The sequence below is a fragment of the Mytilus trossulus genome, chromosome 14, assembly GCF_036588685.1.
Source record: "Mytilus trossulus isolate FHL-02 chromosome 14, PNRI_Mtr1.1.1.hap1, whole genome shotgun sequence".
NCBI lineage: Eukaryota > Metazoa > Mollusca > Bivalvia > Mytilida > Mytilidae > Mytilus > Mytilus trossulus.
In genome coordinates this window covers 28,142,662-28,163,325 of record NC_086386.1, presented here as the reverse complement: position 1 = coordinate 28,163,325, position 20,664 = coordinate 28,142,662, and the positions used below count along the sequence as shown (strand labels likewise).

Below are 20,664 nucleotides of genomic sequence, written 5' to 3'. Positions count from 1 at the left end.
TTTTAATGAAGTAGAAATCATTATACCACATTTTTGAAACATTACGGAATAAGGTACATCTTAAGACAATTTTATTCCATTAACTTCAGTAATGATCATACATGTTGTGGTTATAGATTTATATAATTTACCATTTGTTTGAAGATACTAATGTTTAGTGGCAAATTTTTCATGATAATTAATAGAATTGAAATGATTTAAAATCTAGAAAATATTTCGCCCGAAACGTATAAACTTCAAGATCAGCATTATAAAATGATAGAAATTAATATATGTTTTGATTTTTAACAACATCCCTCAGATTAAAAAATCATATTGTATTTGTCATTCTGAATCGTATATATATATATATCAGATTTTTTAAAGTTACAATTTACATGTTACTATCTTTCTCTTTGAATCTCAGATGACATGATTTTCTCTTTTTGTTTTCTTCGTATCACTGCTTTCTTACAAATACACAACAGGAAATAATCACAAAAGTGACCATCCCATTACATTCAGATTTCCTATAAACTTAATTACCATAGCAACTATCTTTGAAATTTGTCGAACATATGGTCAACCTTATCAGAATGGGCTTGATTAACAGAATGGCTGTATCAAATATCACTCTGCATATAATTGCTATTTTTATGTTTCACAAAGTTTAATGAATAAAGTTATTATAAATAATGATTGCAATAAATTTTTATTTTTAACCAGACAATCTATGTTTACGATATACATTTTTTTATTACAGTAATGATATTCCAGTATAAATTTTACCTGACTTATATATAGAGTATAATATATGATCACGCAACGTGGGCCAGCATTGGCCCAACATAGAGTTGTAAATGTAAATGCAGTTGATAAACACTTTCGGTATAACATTTATTTTCATAAAGCCTGCTGCAATCGAAATTATCCGCCTCCCAAGAGAAATAAAGCGTAAAATATTATATAAACAATTCTATTAACAAAATTTCATATCGGCCCTATGTTGCTACTAACATAATGCCAACATTTGCCCGATTATTTATAACCAACATGAGATAATAATATGAATTTACAACAACAGACCAACGTTGGGCCAATGTTGTGCAGCCGACACCAACGTGCGACCAATGTACCGACAATTTGCCAACGTTGGACCAATGTTGTGCAGCCAACATAAACTTGCGACCAACGGACCGACAATTTGCCAACGTTGGGCCAATGTTGCGAAGCCAACACCAACGGTCGACCATTTGCCAACGTTGGACCACTGTTAGTCTGCTGACTGGGTAAGTGCCATTGCTTCAATTGAGACGATTGAATCAAAATGATCTCTTTTAATTTGCAATCATTTTATCGTCCAAAACTTGTGTTTATATTTTCGTAACAGCAATATAGTTAAAGCAGCAAAAGCATGAACTATGAAATTCTTAAAAGTTGAGAGAGTGGTGTTGAAACTTAATAATTTATGGAACCAAAAATTTCCTCGCATGCTGTAATCAATACATCGAATTCCGGACATGAACATACATTCTCTTCAACAGAATGAGACCCAGAACCAGAACCAGATTTTGGTTTCCAATAATGTCCTTTTTCTTTTCCCTTTTTTCCCTTTTTCTTCTTGTGTCTAGTCATCAGTTCTTTAAATACACGATCGCCTCGTACTGGAACTCCTCGTTTTGTTCTCATCGGTACTTCCAAATTATCCAAGAAGAAATGGCAGAATATCTCAATTGGTGTAGGTATAATTATCGGAACACACAGAGAGTCTTCATGAAAGCAAGGGCACTCTGGTGGTATTCCACACTCAACTGTAGGGACTGGAACAGGTATTTGGGGTGGGTCAACGGGAACTGTAATACAAAAACATTTTGATAAACATATCATGCAAAATGATATTGCAAAAATATATTTGTTATAAATGTGTGAAATGACAAGTTTAAAAATCGAACCTTAATACATGTGTAATTTAAAAATGCGATATTTTAGAATTACTAGTATTAACATTGCGGACGAATGGCTCGAGAAGTTTATCATTGCAAGAGCTTTTAGTACTTATTTTCAATATCTCTTTTGCGAGTTCATACTACTGGTTTTTTTTCGTTTGGTGTTGTTTTGAAGAATAAGAATAACTTGCATTAATTACAAAAGCAATTCAAATTTGTTTTATACTCTCTCCCTTATTGTAAAATGTCAGGGTACCCCATCCCTCTTATACAACATTTAATATTTTTTAGGATATTCTGTTCTATGCAATATTTCCCTTAAATCAAATATACTTACTTTGTGCAGGGTCATCTGCATCTAAAAATATATTCAAGTTTATACATAGAATACTAATCAGTTTATATTTTACAATTCATATCAAGTAATTATGCCCTTTAACTTTATATTTTCATTTCATGTCACATTGAATACAGCAATACATTTGTGATTATCAAGAGGGAATAATCTACACCATCGTGTTTATCTATTAAAATTGAAAGGTCTGATTATTGGTTCAGACAAATAGCTGGGAAAACTGTTACGACTATTTTTGACATTACTTTTGTGAAAACACAATCTTGGATTTGGATAATTTAAATGTTGATTACTAACTTTTGAATTTGATTATAACCTAATGTTTTAAGAAATGCAATGTTTATGGCTACTGAAAGCTGCATCAAAAAGGCCGTCACCAAGGCCATATTATCAGAACAGGTCTTCAGAAACGTTTTAAATTATCAGTTCGGATATACCTTTAATTTGATTCTAAGCTAGCTTGGTCATAATAATTGGCAATGTCTGTCTATTCAAACAATTTAAAAAAAAAAGACACATACAAGGATACATGAGTTGAACATATCTGGGAAATATATCAAGGAAGCATTTAAGTTACACTGGTTGGAAAGTATTTTGCTGCATCACTATGGAAACATTAATGAAGAAAATAGGCAGGTCTACGGAAGGGACTAGACATTCCATGTAATGCAACTTACGAACAATTATATGATAATCATTATCACCAGGAACTCCATGGTGCATTTTACATATATCACATATATCAGGGTCATGTGATTCCGTCAATCTTGTAGATACACTACCTTTAGTTACACCGGCGGGCTGACTAGCTAAATCAAAAACAGTACACATTTATTGAAACAAATAGATGTATACATAAACTTAATCACATTATGAACATTGATTATATATTTGTCCCTCTAAATCAACAAAACAGACAACAAAATGCCACAAATGTGCATATATAATGTTAAAAATCAGCAACAAATTCATTACTTGCAAGGTTTTATGTGAAAGGAGCCAATAGTCTGTTTTTTGTATTTTTGTTTAGTATTTTTGTATTTTATATGTCATTTATGTACAACGCCATTGAATACATATTGTATATGTAGAAATAGGCGTTTAATTAAGTTTTCATGTTTCATGTTTCATTTACGAAACTTCGCCTAGTTAGTACGCAGATGTTTAAAATATAACATCAATTTCATGTATAAAGTAAATATGTAGAATGTTGTTTGTCTTTTTGCTGATTTTAATTTCTTTTTTTTTTGTCGTTGATGTGTTTTTTCCTAAGTCCCTTTAGTTTATTTTGTAGCTTTTTTACCTTCACTTGTAAAGTAAACAGCTGTTTACTTACCCGTTTCTCGAAAATAATACAAAACATATTTCCCAGTATCAAGTTTTGTTAGTTTCATGCACAGAAAAATATGTTTATGTTCAAGTTGATCTAGTATGGCATTCTTAGATCTACAATGAATATAAATTATGTATGTTACAAATCATCTATCAATAAAATGATTTTAGTTTTTTTTCTGTATCCGGTGAGGTTTGTAAAGAATTAACACGACATTACAATTAAGAAAACAAAACATTTTAAAATAGCGATGAAAAGGATTATCGCTTCTCATCTTTACAATTCACATTCGGCTACATTTGATTTTGATTTTTCAGCATTATGTTTTAATACTTTATTTTCAGATTGTCTGTCTTAAATTATTTTCAACTTACCTGAACACATAATAATCTCCTCTATTTTGTTTGCAGTCATATCGATCACGGCTTTCTGACTAAAACGTCGCTGGGAACGACCCATTATAGGTTACGTAGTCGGTGAAAAATTGCCCTTCAGACTCAGTAAAAGGCCAAGCAGACACACCAGCATAACTTCGAAAGTGCTGATTATGTAAGGCATTTGGTAACGAACATTGCCCTTCTGAAAACAAATGACAAATCATGATACATTAATTCAATGTAACGTAAAAAGGTTTTAAGTAGCCATATGCATTGCCCTTCTGATAACAAATTGACAAATCATACATGAATTCAATATGGCCTAATGCGGCTTTTAGTAACCATATACATTGCCCTTCTGAAAACATTGGACAATAATCCTACATTATTTCAATATGAACCAATGCGGCTTTAGTAAAAACATTGCATTTATAGAGAGACAAATATATATTGCAACATGAATTTAGAATTGTTATCTTTACAAAAAAATACTGCCACACATACTTGGTATCTTTATGGGTAATACTGCGGCATACAACTCGGTATATGCTTAACAAAACCTACTTAGCAAAGAAATACTGCTGCATAAATTGTTATTTAAAGTTATTATTCAAATATATCTATTTTAACCATATCTTTAAAGTGTATTAATTTTACTTTTGATATATATTTTAATGCAAACTTGTATCACCTGGATTTTTCTAAGAGATAACAATCATTATGACTTTTTTAATTTCCGCTTAGAAAAGAAGAAAGTAAGAAAAAACACCCTAGCGTACATTTTTTCTTACAAATCGAAATTTATAAACGCCGGATTTTACTGTATTATTTTTATTCCTTTACAGTTGCAAGACTTTAATTTTCATGATTTGTTGGTTTACCATTGTTCCAAACCAGCTAAAAAAGGCAGCGGGAAGAATACCTTGACTAATTTTTGAACACGTTCTGAAAAAATTTCCCTACAATGTTCTGTTTTAGAAAAGAACATTATGATATTGGGTTTCTTTCAAACAGTAGATACTATCATTATGCCAATACCAATGATTATTTGACAACCTTTTTAGACGGTTTTTCGTATGAAACCTTGAAAAAGGCTAAAAAGACCCCACCAGAATGCAGTGACTAAGTACCGGACTATGAATTAGAGACTATATTGATAGAGTTACTGAGTAAACATAGTCTTATTGTCACTTAAAAAAAAACCTAGCGTCACCTTAAAAAACCACATTATATATTTTTTTTAAATTCTCAACAAAAACAAAACAAGATTGCTAATTGAAAATACTTATGTGAATTTATATGTCCTCTTAATTGAAATATCATACTTTAACAATAATTTACATCACTTATTTGTTGGCGTAACATAACATATAACCATACAGCATAGGAATAAGACGGACGTCTTGTACATCTTGTGTATTGTTGTTTTTCTAATTCGTATGCCTCGTACAAATACTGAGGAATGCTTTATATACAAAGACTACTTAGCAACATTCATTGGACTGCGTTTTAATTCGTGGATACACATACGTTACTTTCATACTTTTAAATATGTCAAATTACAGAGTTGAATTAAAGAAAATAATAAAACTCCATTCAATTGATTACGAATAAATTTCACATATTGATAGACCTTCATCATGTTCATACATTTCATTTGGATAAAAAGATTTGCAAAGAAAACTTAAATGTCATAGAATGACAAAGGCGGGAATTTATGTGATATGAATGAGAAAGTACTGTTGCCTTGTTTAATACAACGAAATGTATAATCTAAAACTTAATAAATTACATATTATATATCTCCGTATGCAAATCATTTTATAGAAATACAAAAATCAGGATACAATTCAAACAAAATATCTCGAAAAAGGTTAACAAGGTAACGACAAATATATAAATCATTTTTTCTATTTTTCTGAACTGCACTTTAATTCTTAATTTTATTCTATAACTTGTGTTACCAACTATTCGATAAAATATAGTTAAGGCGTTTACTACAAACTCTTCCTCGGCTCATATTAGTGCGACTTTTATGAAAAAAAGTTTTATTTGGGGGGGGGGGGGGGGGGATAAGTCAAGTTTTTGTGTTTATTGTTTATATTGGAGGAGAGGGGGCTTGTAACAAATCTAACATCATCTTGTATTAAATGAGGTAAAGTATGAATCAATGCAACAGTAGTACTTCTGTGTTGACTTGCGGGTGATGTATATGCAAAACAGGAGACGCTTAATCTGTCAATGTACCCAGTTTCACTCCGTAGGACCTCGTGAATTTTCGTTTAATTTATATTCAAAATTACCTTTTAAGTGTACATTTTAAGTAATAGTGAATGGTGTGCGTACAAGATCTTTGTGTACATTAGTATAAGGTTGCCAACAATGTAATTTAGTATAAGCTTAGCGATTAAATTGTCTTAGACATACATTCAAGTTAAATATTATTAACAGAATTCTAATAGAAATAATTTGTCTTATTTTCTATCGTAATATTTTGATTGAAGTACAAAATATATACATTTTAAGCAATAATACTTGGTGTGCGTACAATTCTTTGAGTATTTCAATAAGTATAAGCCTAGCGGTTATTTTTCTTTTAGAAATACATATATCAAGTTAAACATTTTTAGCAGAATTCTAATAATTCTAAAACTTAATTATTTAGAAATGATTTCTTTAAGAGTGTAAATTTGTCAGTTTTCAATAAACCTTTCAACAATTGCAAACGGGTTGGAAAACCAGTATACCGTTTGAGCTATATCAAAATGCTTGTCAATGTACCCGCGCTCTTGGACAGTCTTTAGAGTTGAGTACGATCTCCTATATACCTTAATATAACACTGTTGACCGACCTCTGAGGCCTGCAGCTAATGACCCCGACAACAATGATAATAGTGTCATATACAATTGTGTAGATAAATCAATTTAGATTTACGGCATAATAAGTTGAAGTAGGTTTGACACAGAAAAATAAAAAAATAACGGAAATTCGGGACTGGGTGTCATTTTTCCAAAAAAAATAGTAACATGTAAGTACCTTGTGTTATATTAAGATTTATAGGATTTTTTTTTCTGAGCCAAGTGCCTGTGGTTAAAAAGCCTACAAAAAAGGATACAAATAATGTATCGAATGAAAATGATGTTTGAGATTATTAAAGGTATGCACAAGTGACTGTGACACTTTGATATATTAATAAAAATGTCAAGAATTATAGGTCTAAGTTGATTGCAAACAGAATAAAGCTAAATATACACAAATTAACAAGTATACTAGAACTTTCCAGTTTTGGTGTTGCTGATTTAGTTCCTAAAGGTACCAAATAATTGCTTGAATATTGTATAGACTCAATGCTCACCAATTCCAAACATACATTTAGATATGATTTTGTTTTGCGATGCAATATATCAATACGAAAATCACTACATATTTGTATTAACTTTTATTTTCAAAGTTTAAAAACAATTCAGTCCTAGGAACCGTTTATATCTTATGTATCTCATTATACTGAACTAACATCACCAACACGAGTATGTTTGATTCAAATCAAAATATCTTTCAAATGGCAAGTAAGGACAAAATATGACATATTCAACGATTTCAATTTTTTTCATTATCAATTTGCCATGTTTCCATGTGCCAAAGTGCCTCTCTCCATATACAGTAGGATGGTTCTGATCTTTAAATTTACCAATTTTCTATCATGATATTTTGATTTAATCTAGATTGACATGGCGTGTGATTTATGCATAACAGGAAACAGCTCTTTCGAAGCACCCAGTCTCACATTGTTAGGAGTTCATGCAATTCCCTTAGGTGTTTTGGGTATTTTTATTCATTTTTTTTTTAACATTGTAGGCAAATATGACTGCTTGTCTTACAGAATCTTTGGGTATCAAAAAAATTGCTTAAAGGATAACATTGTATTATATATCATGTATAAATATCAAGTTCACCATAATTCGTTATAATATGATTTCACTATTATGGAATTTAATCCGTCTGTTTTGCAAATAGTTTAATCCACCATTTGCTACATAAGGGAAACGCATGTACTTAGTCAAGAATGTTACAGTTGTTTTCTTCTTTCATTCGTGTTTTGGGGATTTTTAATTTGCCATTTGATTTTGATTGTAGCTTTGAGTTCTGTTATTTTGTTGCTTTACTTTTTAACTACATAGTAATAATCACAGGGCAAATTTATCAGATTTAAAATAAACATAAAAATACATTGCAACCGAGTGGGAAATGCCATATATTACTCCTGTTTTTCGCTTGATAAATTTCACATCTTTGAATTTATATTTGAGTGTGACCCCCCTCTTATAAATGACTCGATGATACGTAATATTTATCTCTAAATTTCAGTTAGCAACGGCATCAAGCAATAAGTATGCTTAAGTACTAAACAAATTTTAAAGTAAGATAAATAATTTGATCACGGAAAAAAATATATATGACGTTTTTGATGGTATGTATAAGTGACTGTGAAATTGAAATATTACAGAAAATGTCAAGATATATAAGGCCTAATTTGGTGGAAAATTAATGAAAGCTTATACAAAAATGAACACGTATATACAAACGATATTATTGTTAGTTTTCAATTTGTTGTTGTTGCTTATTTAGTATATGTAGGAATAGGTACTAGATCGTTGATGGAATATTTTATATTTTAAGACTAACCGATTCCTGACATGTACGTATGGTTTCTTTTGCAGATGCAATATACCGGAATGGAAAAAAAATATGTACTAAAACAACTTTCTATATATATACTTTCCATTTATCTGTGAAAGTAATACAAAGTCAATACTTGACTACATAAATGTATGAAGTTTAATTTACATAACGTCACCAAATAATACACTTTTTAGCTACAGATAATTGATTTTGTAAACAAATGCTAATAACATGACACAAAAATGTAGACTATAAACAGAAGAAATAAAAAAAAAACGCGCTTTTCTTCATTTAACTTCATCTGGGTAAAGCAGAAACCCGGCTATTGGAGAGCCTACGAAATTAACATTTGACGAGTTATTTGACCTTGAATAATAGCCAAAATTAGCAAGGTGAACTTTGCCTCAGTGAGGAAACCTTAGTTTTTTAATATTTAAAAATGTTGTAACTGACAATTTAAGATTTTTTTCTAAAATCATGTCAGTATCGGAAGGATTAGCTTACTATCAGCTGATGATACCCTGGAGGACCCATGAACCAACAGGAGCGGTATAGACCTTGTGTGGTAAACAATTAAGATAACATTTATAATGCATACCTCAGAAACACTTTTTTTTATTTACCGTCATCAGAAAAGCTCAAACCGAATATTTGAAACATTTTTTTCCCTAATGTTATAATTTATTGTAATTTTATACAAGATAAATAACTAAAACAAATATAATTAAAAAAACTCCTTGGTTTTTTTAAACATACTGTAGAAAAAAAAGGAATAAACGGGGATATTATTAGCCCAGTAGTCATCACGTCGGTGTTGATATGCATGTCAATTATGTGGTCATTTTGATAAATTGACTGTTTGCAAAAGTATTAACTGTTCGAAATACTACTTATCTTATCCCAGTCATCGATAACATAAGACGTATTTGGTTCTCAATGATCTTCAACTTTATTCTTGTTTGGCTTTTTAACTATTTTGATCTGAGCGTGACTGATGAGTCTTATATAGACAAAACGTGCACCTGGCATATTACATTATAACTCTATAATCTAAAGGTATCTGTTGGCAAGAAGGGGACATAGTTGGTTCCAATGAGAATGCCGATTTTGTGTTGTCAATGATTTTTTGGGTATCAGAATGATTTTTCCCCAAGTAAGATTCATCCCTGTCTTATAAAGACCGGATGCTTGTATCTATGATTTCTTTCAATTCTATGAAATCAGGCTCATCCAGTTTGTCATTAATCGGAAATGGAGAACACTTGTGTAGAAAGTCAAATGTTTTTAATAATCTCATCATAGATACCAGATTAACTATTGCAAGATGAAAGAGTATGGAATTGCATGTACTCATGTTAATGTCTATGTCATTTTGGGATAGTGTGGATAGTTGTCTCATTGGCAATCATACCACATCTTCTTTTTTATATCAAAAAAATAAATCGGGAATTTGTTTGTTTACACATCGGAATCGCCACCCTAGAATACATTATAGGTACATAGGTAGTTCTACAATAACTGTGAGGCTCGGCTTAAAAGGCTGATATAATTGATGTTAACAATATAGAACCTGTATTGATACATATTTCCCGACTATAGCTTATGATCTATCTCCCCTTTAAACTAGATTAAACCCTCTCTTTGAATTGCTTATGTATATATTAATACGCAGAATACCAACTTCCAACCTAACTTGAGCAATAAATATGTCAAGGTACCCCAATATAGGATACAAAACCAAATCAAGTAAAAAAGAGTCAAGACGCGTTTAAAAGTCGCTGTGAAATTATGATTAGAATTAAAAACGACAAGATATAAAGGTCTAATTTGATGGAAAACAGATTTAAGCTCAATACACACAAGTGAACAAGTATAAAGATACGATTTGATTGGTGATCTCTTTAAGTTTTATATAGTTTTTTTTCAATACGAAAGGGTGCCACTTCTATACGTTGTTCGAATTCTGTATATAAATTCTTCGGTAACCAATAACATGCAAAGGTTTGATTTCTTTCGTAGGTGTAATATACCATTGTAAAAAAGAAAAGCACTAAATTAACTTTATATTTTACAACTTCACTTAATTTATGCGTGTTCTTTTAAATCAAATAATCAGTCCCATGAAACTAACTTTTGAAAATGTTCACAAATCAAACATGGGTTTATAATCTGACGGTAAATATTCAAATATCAGCAGATTTTTTATATAGAAATGCATTGAACACAGAGCCAATAAACGGGTGTCTAGATGGGGTCTGCATTAAACAAAATTTATTTTATAGGCCATTTTTCTCTATTCTTTATTTTGCTGTTAATTATTTTAATATCTTCTTATGCCTAAGCTCCCTAATATTATACCCCACGAAAAACATGTGTTCTGTAGGTCATAATGTTTTTTACCAGTTCGGTTGTCCGTCCAGCTGTCAGTCTGACTGTCCGTCTGTCCGTTAATCTGCCCGTTCGGCTCTCCGTCAGTCCTGTTCATGTTATAGCAACTTTTCTACAACTACTCAACAGAATTTCACGAAATTGTAGATAATAAGGATATTCTATGTAGATGTGCGGATCGTCATGATTCAATTTTTTTCTAGGAGTTTTGCCTTTTTGACTGTAAGTTTGACCTTAGCATACTACTGCAACAGTCTGTCAATGCAACTCCTGTGAATATATAGATGTGTATATTTCTCTTTATGGCTTTTATCTCGTTATTCTTTTTATTATTTTGCGGCACAAAATTCTGTATTTTGTTATCCAAATCTAGACACACGTGTACGATTATAGAAGTGGTTTGTTCTCTTTATGACAAGACTATTCAACATGATTTTAAGTATCGTAGTTGTTTACATTAACGTAAAATTTTTCAATATTCTGAATAACAAAAATATTGTTTCTTTTTGTAGGTTCTGAACACTAAATTGGCAGATGGTATAAAGGAGAAGAAAACAAAAAGAAAGGTTCATTATTCAAAGGTACGGCAGACAAGTTAAGATCGATTTTTTTTCAAACGAAAAAAATAAATATCATCAAACCCAAGATCAGATGAAAGTACCCGCTGAATTCAGGCATATCACTATGCGGAGAAAATGTCACTTGGATTTGGATTCCCCTTGTAATGGTAAATAAAGCGTGAAGAACCCTGCAACGAATTCCGCAGAATTGTGCTGTATGATTGAGATTGTGACAATATACGGATCCCTTAATAAGACATAAATTATTACAATATACGGATCCCTTAAAAAGACATAGATTGTTACAATATACGGATCCATTATAAAGACATAGATTGTGACAATATATAGTTACGTTATGAAGACATAGATTGTGACATTATATAGATACGTTATGAAGACATGCATTGTGGCAATTAAGTTCAGAATTGTGTTAATATATTTAGGTGCAGACAAATCTTGAATTCTTTAAAAATTAACACAAATTGTATGCTTACTTAAATACTATAAAATAGTTAAACTAACACTTTATATTCGTAGTTCATGCCTTGCAAATAAATATTTTGAAACACATTTTAAAATATACGATTAAATAATAGCTGTTTTTATACATATACATTTGAGGCAGATAAGAGTATCTCTAACTACTTTTACCAATAATGATTCAGACATACTTTTTTCTTAATCATTATCTATAATGCTAAAAGTTAAAAAAAAATCTACTGACTTTTTTTGAAATTGTATACATCGCATCTCTTTTGTGTTAATGATTTAATGACTTGTTGACAAATTTTTAGAATTTAAAATAAGTATGATGGAAAGTTAACGAAACAAAAAATAGTATTTCGACAGATTTAATTTGTCGTTAAACATTTTGACGAACGTTCAATATACCGTATATACTTTTATTAAATGATGTCATTACATACATAAGTTCATGGAGGTATGACTATATAACTTACATGGAATGTTCATAGAAGGACAATTTAAAGTCATGTGATGAAGAAAATATTTGTATAATGCTTTAAATATTAAAGTGAAATAAGCATAACAAAAGTGTAAAATAAGATCACCCATGGACTACATAATTCCGAGAACGAGAGCCTTGCTTAAAAGGAAGCGTCAATAATTTTTAAAAGTTCCTTCTGGTAGAAAACAATACCAGGGGAAAATTATTATCTGGGTTTTTTATTTTGGAAAACAAATACGTTTTTAACCGCATTTTAGATTTTTTCTTATCTTTTTGAAAATAAAGATTGTTGCAATGTAGTGAACTAATTTTTGGACCAAATTATATTAAAAGTATAGTTAGTCTACCAGCTCTATTTCACAATATAAACATTTCCATGTTAGGAGGACTATAGTTCAGTTAGAAAGCATTATACATATTTTGTTTACGCTTTGTTTTAACTATATCAAATTACTACTCAACACTAGCATTCCTAACCAATTTTTAAGCATTTAATTGCGCAACATAAATTAATATTTTGATGTTAGAATAAATTTGCAAGTTGTACACTCATACTAAGTACTATATAAAAGAGGGACGAAAGATACCAAAGGGACAGTCAAACTCGTAAATCAATGACATCGAAAATCAAAGGACGATAACTGTGACTTCAGACCATATATTGTCATGATCGCAACATGTTAAATCCTGTAATATTGGTTGATGTACACCAACACGTTAATAAATCTATGAATTAAGCATTTTAGATAAATGAAGAATAAAGAGAAGGAGAGAAAATAAGTACCAAACCAATTTCAAGCGGAAATCAAAACATTGGAATTGCCAAGAAAGAACGAAAGAACATGATTGAAATGCAAATTTTGAAATAATTAAGGACAAATGATAAAATAATAACATGCAGATATTATTGATGAGTTTTTCAAACATTAAGATAAAAAGATAAAGATAAACGACATCACTCAGAGCAAGAAGGTAATAAAAGTACAAAAAAAGTAAAGCTACAGGAATTAATGCAGTGTCAATTATAGAAAGCTCACATATTGCTAAATATCAAATATTTAATGTAATTAGATTTCCTCCATCAAGTATAAAAGACAGAGAAATTTCAAAAGAAATGTGAACTCAGCTTCGCTATGATGGTTAATTCCTTCATTAGCGTAATTGTTAATATTGACAATACTATGGCATTAAAATGGCAGCGGAATAAACTGACAAATTCTTAGAAAGTATCAAAGTATATGCATTATAAAGGACAAAAAAATATTATTAAATAAAAAAATTGCAATGCATAGGGAATCTACAAATGACATGAATAAACATGTTTAAAAGTATTCACAAGACATTATATGTTATTTACGAACCTTGCGTTTATCTATCTATAGAATTTAACAAAAACAAAAACAAAAACAAATTATAATCGCCTGTAATTTTTTAAAGATTTTTGAAATTTTTTTTTTTGAAAAAGTTACATCAACAAATAACTGTTGTCAATTATTTTTTAAAGTTCATAAATAGATTAGGAAGACAGATCGATTTTAACAACCAAAGTTATGTTGGAAAAGAGGTGCGAAAGATACCAGAGGGACATTCAAACTCATAAATCGAAAACAAAATGATACACCATGGCTACACAATAGGAAAAAATAAACAGACAGACAGGCAGACAGGCAGAGAGACAGACAGACAAACTTAAGTACACAACACGAAACCCTAGATAACTACAAACTAAAAAACAAGAACCTCACCAAGAATTGGGGGTGATCTCTGGTGCTCCGGAAGGGTAAGTAGATTCTGCGCCATATGTGGCACTCGTCTTGTTGCTAATTTTAGAACAAACTTATAAAGGTATAAAAGTTTAAATTGGTATGTCACTTTCGGGAAAACGGGAAGGGTTTGTAGTTACGACATTACAATATTACAATATCCCCTATCATCGGTGAATTACAGAATCCATAACGGTCAACCAACTCGCGAAGGCGTCCGTCGAATGATGCGACATAGAAATGGAACGTTCACAATTGGGAAGCTGAAATCATCTCTTTTGTCGTAAAGTTTTGTTTTTAATCGACCATCATTGCCATTTCTAGATGGAAGTCAAAATGTTAGGTAGACTCAACTTTATATGTTGTATCATTTATCTTAAGTTCGATGAGATAGATTAGTTTAGTATAGTCACCAAATTTAGAATTATTTAGTGCGAGAACATAATATTATTATAAGCGGAAAGTAAAAAGTTAAAATTGAAGGATAATTTCTTTTTTCTCTTCATAAGAAGTTCCTGTATGAAGTCATTCTCCTAAAAATAAAGGAAAATGTCGGCAAGAAGAGGGACACAACAGGTTCCTATTGGAATATGGATAGTTTGTCGAAAAACACACACTCCTCACCTAACAAATAAGTTGTCAACCAAGAAAACAAGCATCTTGATAATGTCAGTTTCAAAATATATTTTTTTTAAATTAGATTGATTATTTGCAAAGAAGATTTTTTTTCCAAATGAAAGGGAAAATGGACCTATCTATTTCAACAATCACCCACTGACACTGCTATCTCAGTGGAGATCCCTGTTTTAACGATGTTAATCACTATAATCACTATTATAATTCATTTTAATCAGACAAATTCACTTTTATGAAAATATTAAAAGTAATAAACGGCAAGAAGCCAAATTTTAATCAAAAATTTTAAATTGATGCATACTTAATTGGAAATATGCTAATACAAATAAAATATATTCATCTGGAAAATGTTCAATTTACACATTTTAGTAAAACGAAATACTCTTAAGGCACATAAACTGTCAAATTTATTTTCACCGATTTGAATCAAATTCTTATTTTTCTATTTATAACATACCCTAAAGCGTATATCCAAATTATAAACTGTCTAAAAATCTGCAGTTATCAATGCATAGGCTTGATTCTACTTACAAGCATTTAGTGTGTTTTTCATTTTAGATGCCATCTAATTAACCATCGAGATGACATCCAAAGACTTCTTAGATATTTACAATTGAATTACACGTATAAATTAGAACAAAATGAAACTAATAAATATCTGAAAATGTGAGCGAACAAGGAATTTATAACCATGTTTTTTGCATTATTATGTCAATAAATAGTTCATAATGATTTTTTTTTATTTCAATCCCGTCTTTATCTTTTTGTTATGTTTTATTTTTAATTGAACGATACTTTAAATATATATTGTAAACATCACAATATTTTCCTGACGTAGGGAATTAGGTATGAAAATTAAAAAGTGACGTGATAAGATTGATTGTACAAGTTTTTGAAACCAGATGGCAAACGCTGTAAGAAACATTTCATTGAATTGTTAAAACGTCATAACTGCTGCTGAAACGTGAGATATCGCGGTTATACATTTTGTATGTACTCAAAAGATAAGTAAATATTTTTACTTTCTTTTTACAAACTTATAAATTAGTAATAATCAATTATTGGATATTTCTCTGTTATATTCATATTTTTAACTTGTTGGTGACGTAAGATTGATATATCGTGTAAATAAATATATTGAAAAATATAACAATACTCCCACGTCAAGTTTTATGTTTGTATCTTAAATATTTATTTACTGTAAACAAAAACAACTAGCTTCATTATATGTACACGATTTTACTACACTTAATGTCGAAGGGTCACAAATTATGACGATTTTCGAAGCAGGGTTGTTGACTCATCGAACTTTCCCCCAACTCTTGTAATTGTCAAGTAAAAGAAGGGCAAAAAAAAACCAGAGGGACGGTCAAACATATACATCGAAAATAAACTGACAACGCCATGGCTAAAAAAGAAAAAGACAAACAGACAAATAATAGTACACAAGACAAAACATAGAAAACTTAGTACTTAGCAACACAAGTAAATAAGCTTCTGGTCCCGTTACAGATTGTTTCAGATATAAATTGATGATCATATCATATATTTTCGTACGTCATATTCATTCGTACTATGGATGCGTTTTAAAGGAAATTGTAATGTCATTTTAACACACTCCTCTTGGCAATCTTCAGTTGTTAATTGCATAGGTATTTTAACTTATTTGCTCAAATGAAATGGTTAGGTATTCTAGCCATTAACTAATAGTTGCCAAAACGTTGTGATACATATGAACTAATTCTTTGGAATTTTGCACATCCAGTTGTCCACCTGATATAAAAAAAAATGCATACTTCTGAGTGGTTTTGCATGTTGAAGAATAGAGCAATTGACATTGCCATTCAGTCTTAATTTCCTAAAAATAACGTTAAATAAATACGCATCTTTACATAAATGATGACCCTTACTGGGTTAATCCAATTTTAATATCTATTTACACCACTGTGTCAATGCCACTGCTGGTGGATGTTTCGTCCCCGAGGGTATCACCAAGCCCAGGAGTCAACACTTCGGTGTTCACATGAATATCAATAGTGTGGTCATTCTTTTTTTTCATTTCCTCTTTACAAAAATTTAAATTTTTCCAGGAATAGATTTCCTTAGCCGTATTTCTCAAAACTTTTTGGAATTTTAGATCCTCAATACTCTTCAATTTTGTACTTGTTTGGCTTTATAAATATTTTGATATGAGCGTCACGGATGAGTCTAATGTAGACGAACCGCGCGTCTGGCGTAATAAGATATAATCCTGGTACCTTTCATAACTATTTTCATCTATATTTTTATCTTGAAAACCCATCGTCCGCAGCCACAAAACAAAAATAATAATTGAAGACATTTTTTCTTAAAGCCATTGAAAAATCACCAGAAATGTGGTAATGTTACTAGGAAAATTAAGACAATTTGCAAAATATACTATCTTATGTTATAATGGCTTTTTGCCATGTCAACTTATACGATTTTTGTTTATATAGAAGATATTATTGCTGTGAACTTACTTTTTCAGTTATACTAAAATAAATAAAAACCAACCCAGATCTATATAATTTGTCACTTTTGATAAAACACGAAATAAAGATATTAAAAGGACAAACACAGCAGAGTTAGAAATGATGAAGAAGCAGTAAGTAACATACCATTCTAAGTAGTTGATTTCACAAATTGTTCTATTTACAAAACATTTGATATGAATTTTTAAATTATACAAAGTGACCATGAACATTTGTTTTTCTATATAAAATTATCAAATTCAACATTGTTTAAATAAAAGGAATTAAATTAAATTAAACAAAAGCTGTGAAATAATTGCAATGTATACTTAACTTGACCAGCGCTATGTTTTCAATATTGACAATTATTAAATAGAAATTTACAACAATCAATATTTGCATAAAAACTTTGAATACAGAATCTCTGGCAAATATATTTATGACGAGCTTATCGCACTCTTGGAAAAGGGATGTCAGATTTCCACAATTTAATTCATCTGTGAGCGTCTTAAAGAAATTAAAAGCTGACCCGTTACATTTCACCCGCCTGCTTTTAAAAAGAAGAAGAGATCGTTCGTTTTAATATGTCTGTCTGAAGTTGAATTGGTATAAAGCTAATAGCAAGCGATGGTGTAATTATAACAAAAAATGATCAAGGATTATATACTATTTCTAACATTAGTTTTCCATTTAACAGAGACTGAAGGTATGATATAATCAAAGAGTTGATGATACTATCAAACGTTTAACATTAAGATTTGTTCTGATTTTAACAGCGTTATATTTGTTGAACTGATACTGTCGTGTTAGATTGAAGAACATTGGTGGATATTCACATGTTTTGGATTTGAAATCCATTAATACTTACAAAATCACAATCAAAATTTAAGTGTATATTGTTTTAATGGAAAATGTATGTTGTTTTTCCGTTTTGGGGTTTTATTTTTGGAGCGGGGTGGAAATGATGGAATGGAGGAATGAGCGTTATTTTTTGTCCATACTAGAACTCAATTCCTTAACTTACCTTTTTATATACTTATGAAAAGGTTTTGATATCCTTGATCATTCTTATACAAAGGGTAAAACACTTATTTTTGAATGACCTGATACAGCTTTTATGTTGTCGTCAGCTACGCTATTTCAAGTTTATGATTGATTGGTGTTTAATGCAATTCTCAGCAATATAACATTAGAGTCAAATTATAATGGTCGAGGAAATTTGAGTACACAGAATGAACCGCCGATCGTCGGCCGGAAACTGAAAATCCTAGTCAATTAAGATTCTACAGCCAGTATTTGTGCGATGCAACCTGTATTAAAGTATCATTCAAACTCCTCTAGCAAACATTTATTTGTGTTGTTCTTGTAATGTTAAGAATAAATCTTTACAAACTCTTAATCACAGAGGGGTTATATTGAACTGGCAACCATTGCGCTTTGTTTCATAGCAGTTTCGTCTTATGAGGAAGTGGTGACGTTTAATATGTTTACTCTAAAGTTCAGCTATGCTTTATATACCGATTGATTTTCGATATTTATTTTACTTATACAGGAGAACTTAATGTTGTTTGGGTTGATACAGTGGATGCTGGTGTGGTTGACACAGTCAATATACCTTTGACATCTTATTGGAATAACCCAACGCTTTTATCTGACTATGGGTATAACTCTCGTACAGAAAATGCACTGGTATTTATGGTAAAGGCGTGTGCTGATAGCTTTGTAGCCATGAAAACATCGACAGCATCGGCGGTATCCGACGACACGTACGAATTAGTAATAGGAAGCTATGGTGGCTCAAGAGTTGTTATGAGATTAAACGGTGATAACGAAATTAATTTAGTCAAGTCTGAGCTGTTAAGCTGTTTTTCATTTCGATCCTTTTGGTTACATTGGACAAATGGATCATGTTCACTAGGTAAAGGTTTAGATATAGGCGTTGATGAGCTTATCAAATGGACGTGGAGTGTCAACACGACAGTAAAAGACATCGGTATAATGACTGGATTTGGAGCAACTGGACAATGGATCTTCTTCTATGGCTGTAAATTTTGAGATAATTACAACATATATTCCAGCAATATTTTCTGTATGTTTGAACATAACTTTGTTGCATCTTCTCATTTCTTTTGACAGCATTTTCATTAACTTCGGTATTGTTTGACATTTTTGTTAAATTTAACAGAACATCTGCAGATAAAATCATTGTTATATCTGTTCAGTATTACTACAAGTATATCTTTGATGCTTTAATTTTCGATCAATGGATTGTTGTTACTGTTTCAGGATTATTTTTTTTAAATTCATTAACGCTTTCAAACGAATTTCGAGGTTTTTCATAGAGATTGACTTTTTTTTTTATATAGGGATGGACTTTTTCGGTTTCTTTTTTCTGTTTCTTATGTTTTCGTGGTTTGCACTGAACAGTACAAAATTTTTAACAGTATCATACACATATTCATTATATTTAAGTTTTAATGTTTTATTCATCAAAGAAAATAATTCAAATGTGAACTATATCGTCATTGCTTTTCCAGATAATAAAACTGATGTACGGGCTGGTCCTTTGACTTGTTCCTCGCAACAAAGTAATGCAGAATTAACTACTCCCAGTACAGACCGTACAGACGCCTCCAGCTACAACGGAAACAATGTCCGTACATACCATAAAATAGACAAAACATCTTTATCATCTTACATACGGAGTAAATCAAGTGCTCCTGATTCTCGAATTTCTGCTGTTTTAATGGGTGCTGTTGGTGTGACAGTACTTGTGTGTGTTGTTATAGCTATTGTCGTTATGGACATTATCTCTATAAAAATTGGCCCAACTGTTCGTAAACATAAATGAGTCAGTCAGTAACCAAAAAACACCGATGTTTGAAACATGTATATAAAATTTGTTATTGGAAATTTAACATAAAATGTAATTCATATTTTAAATGATGCGAACTCATATTTTTAAATGTATCTTAAAATGTGTCCGTTGTGAACTAGATGTTAGTCATTTTACAAGTTTTACACGTGAAAGATATAGGCTCAATTTCTCCTGAATTTATTCTACACGAGAAATTTCAGTATGTAATGTAGTCTCTTTTTTTATATTAAAATACGAGAGGATTTTTTATATCTGTCAAGATTTAGACAAAGTGAGTGACACAAATGCATTGAAAATTCGCCATGT

General features: G+C 30.7%; 1 protein-coding gene across 1 annotated transcript; it reads left to right on the top strand.

The window, feature by feature from the left end:
• Positions 1-17,921: 17,921 nt before the first annotated feature.
• LOC134697239 (uncharacterized) lies at positions 17,922-20,375 on the top strand. Its single transcript, XM_063559386.1, has 3 exons — positions 17,922-18,186; positions 19,033-19,524; positions 20,018-20,375. Exons 1-3 carry the CDS (start codon positions 18,129-18,131, stop codon positions 20,329-20,331), a joined length of 864 nt encoding a protein of 287 aa, XP_063415456.1. The 5' UTR covers positions 17,922-18,128; the 3' UTR covers positions 20,332-20,375.
• The last annotated feature ends 289 nt before the right edge of the window (positions 20,376-20,664 follow it).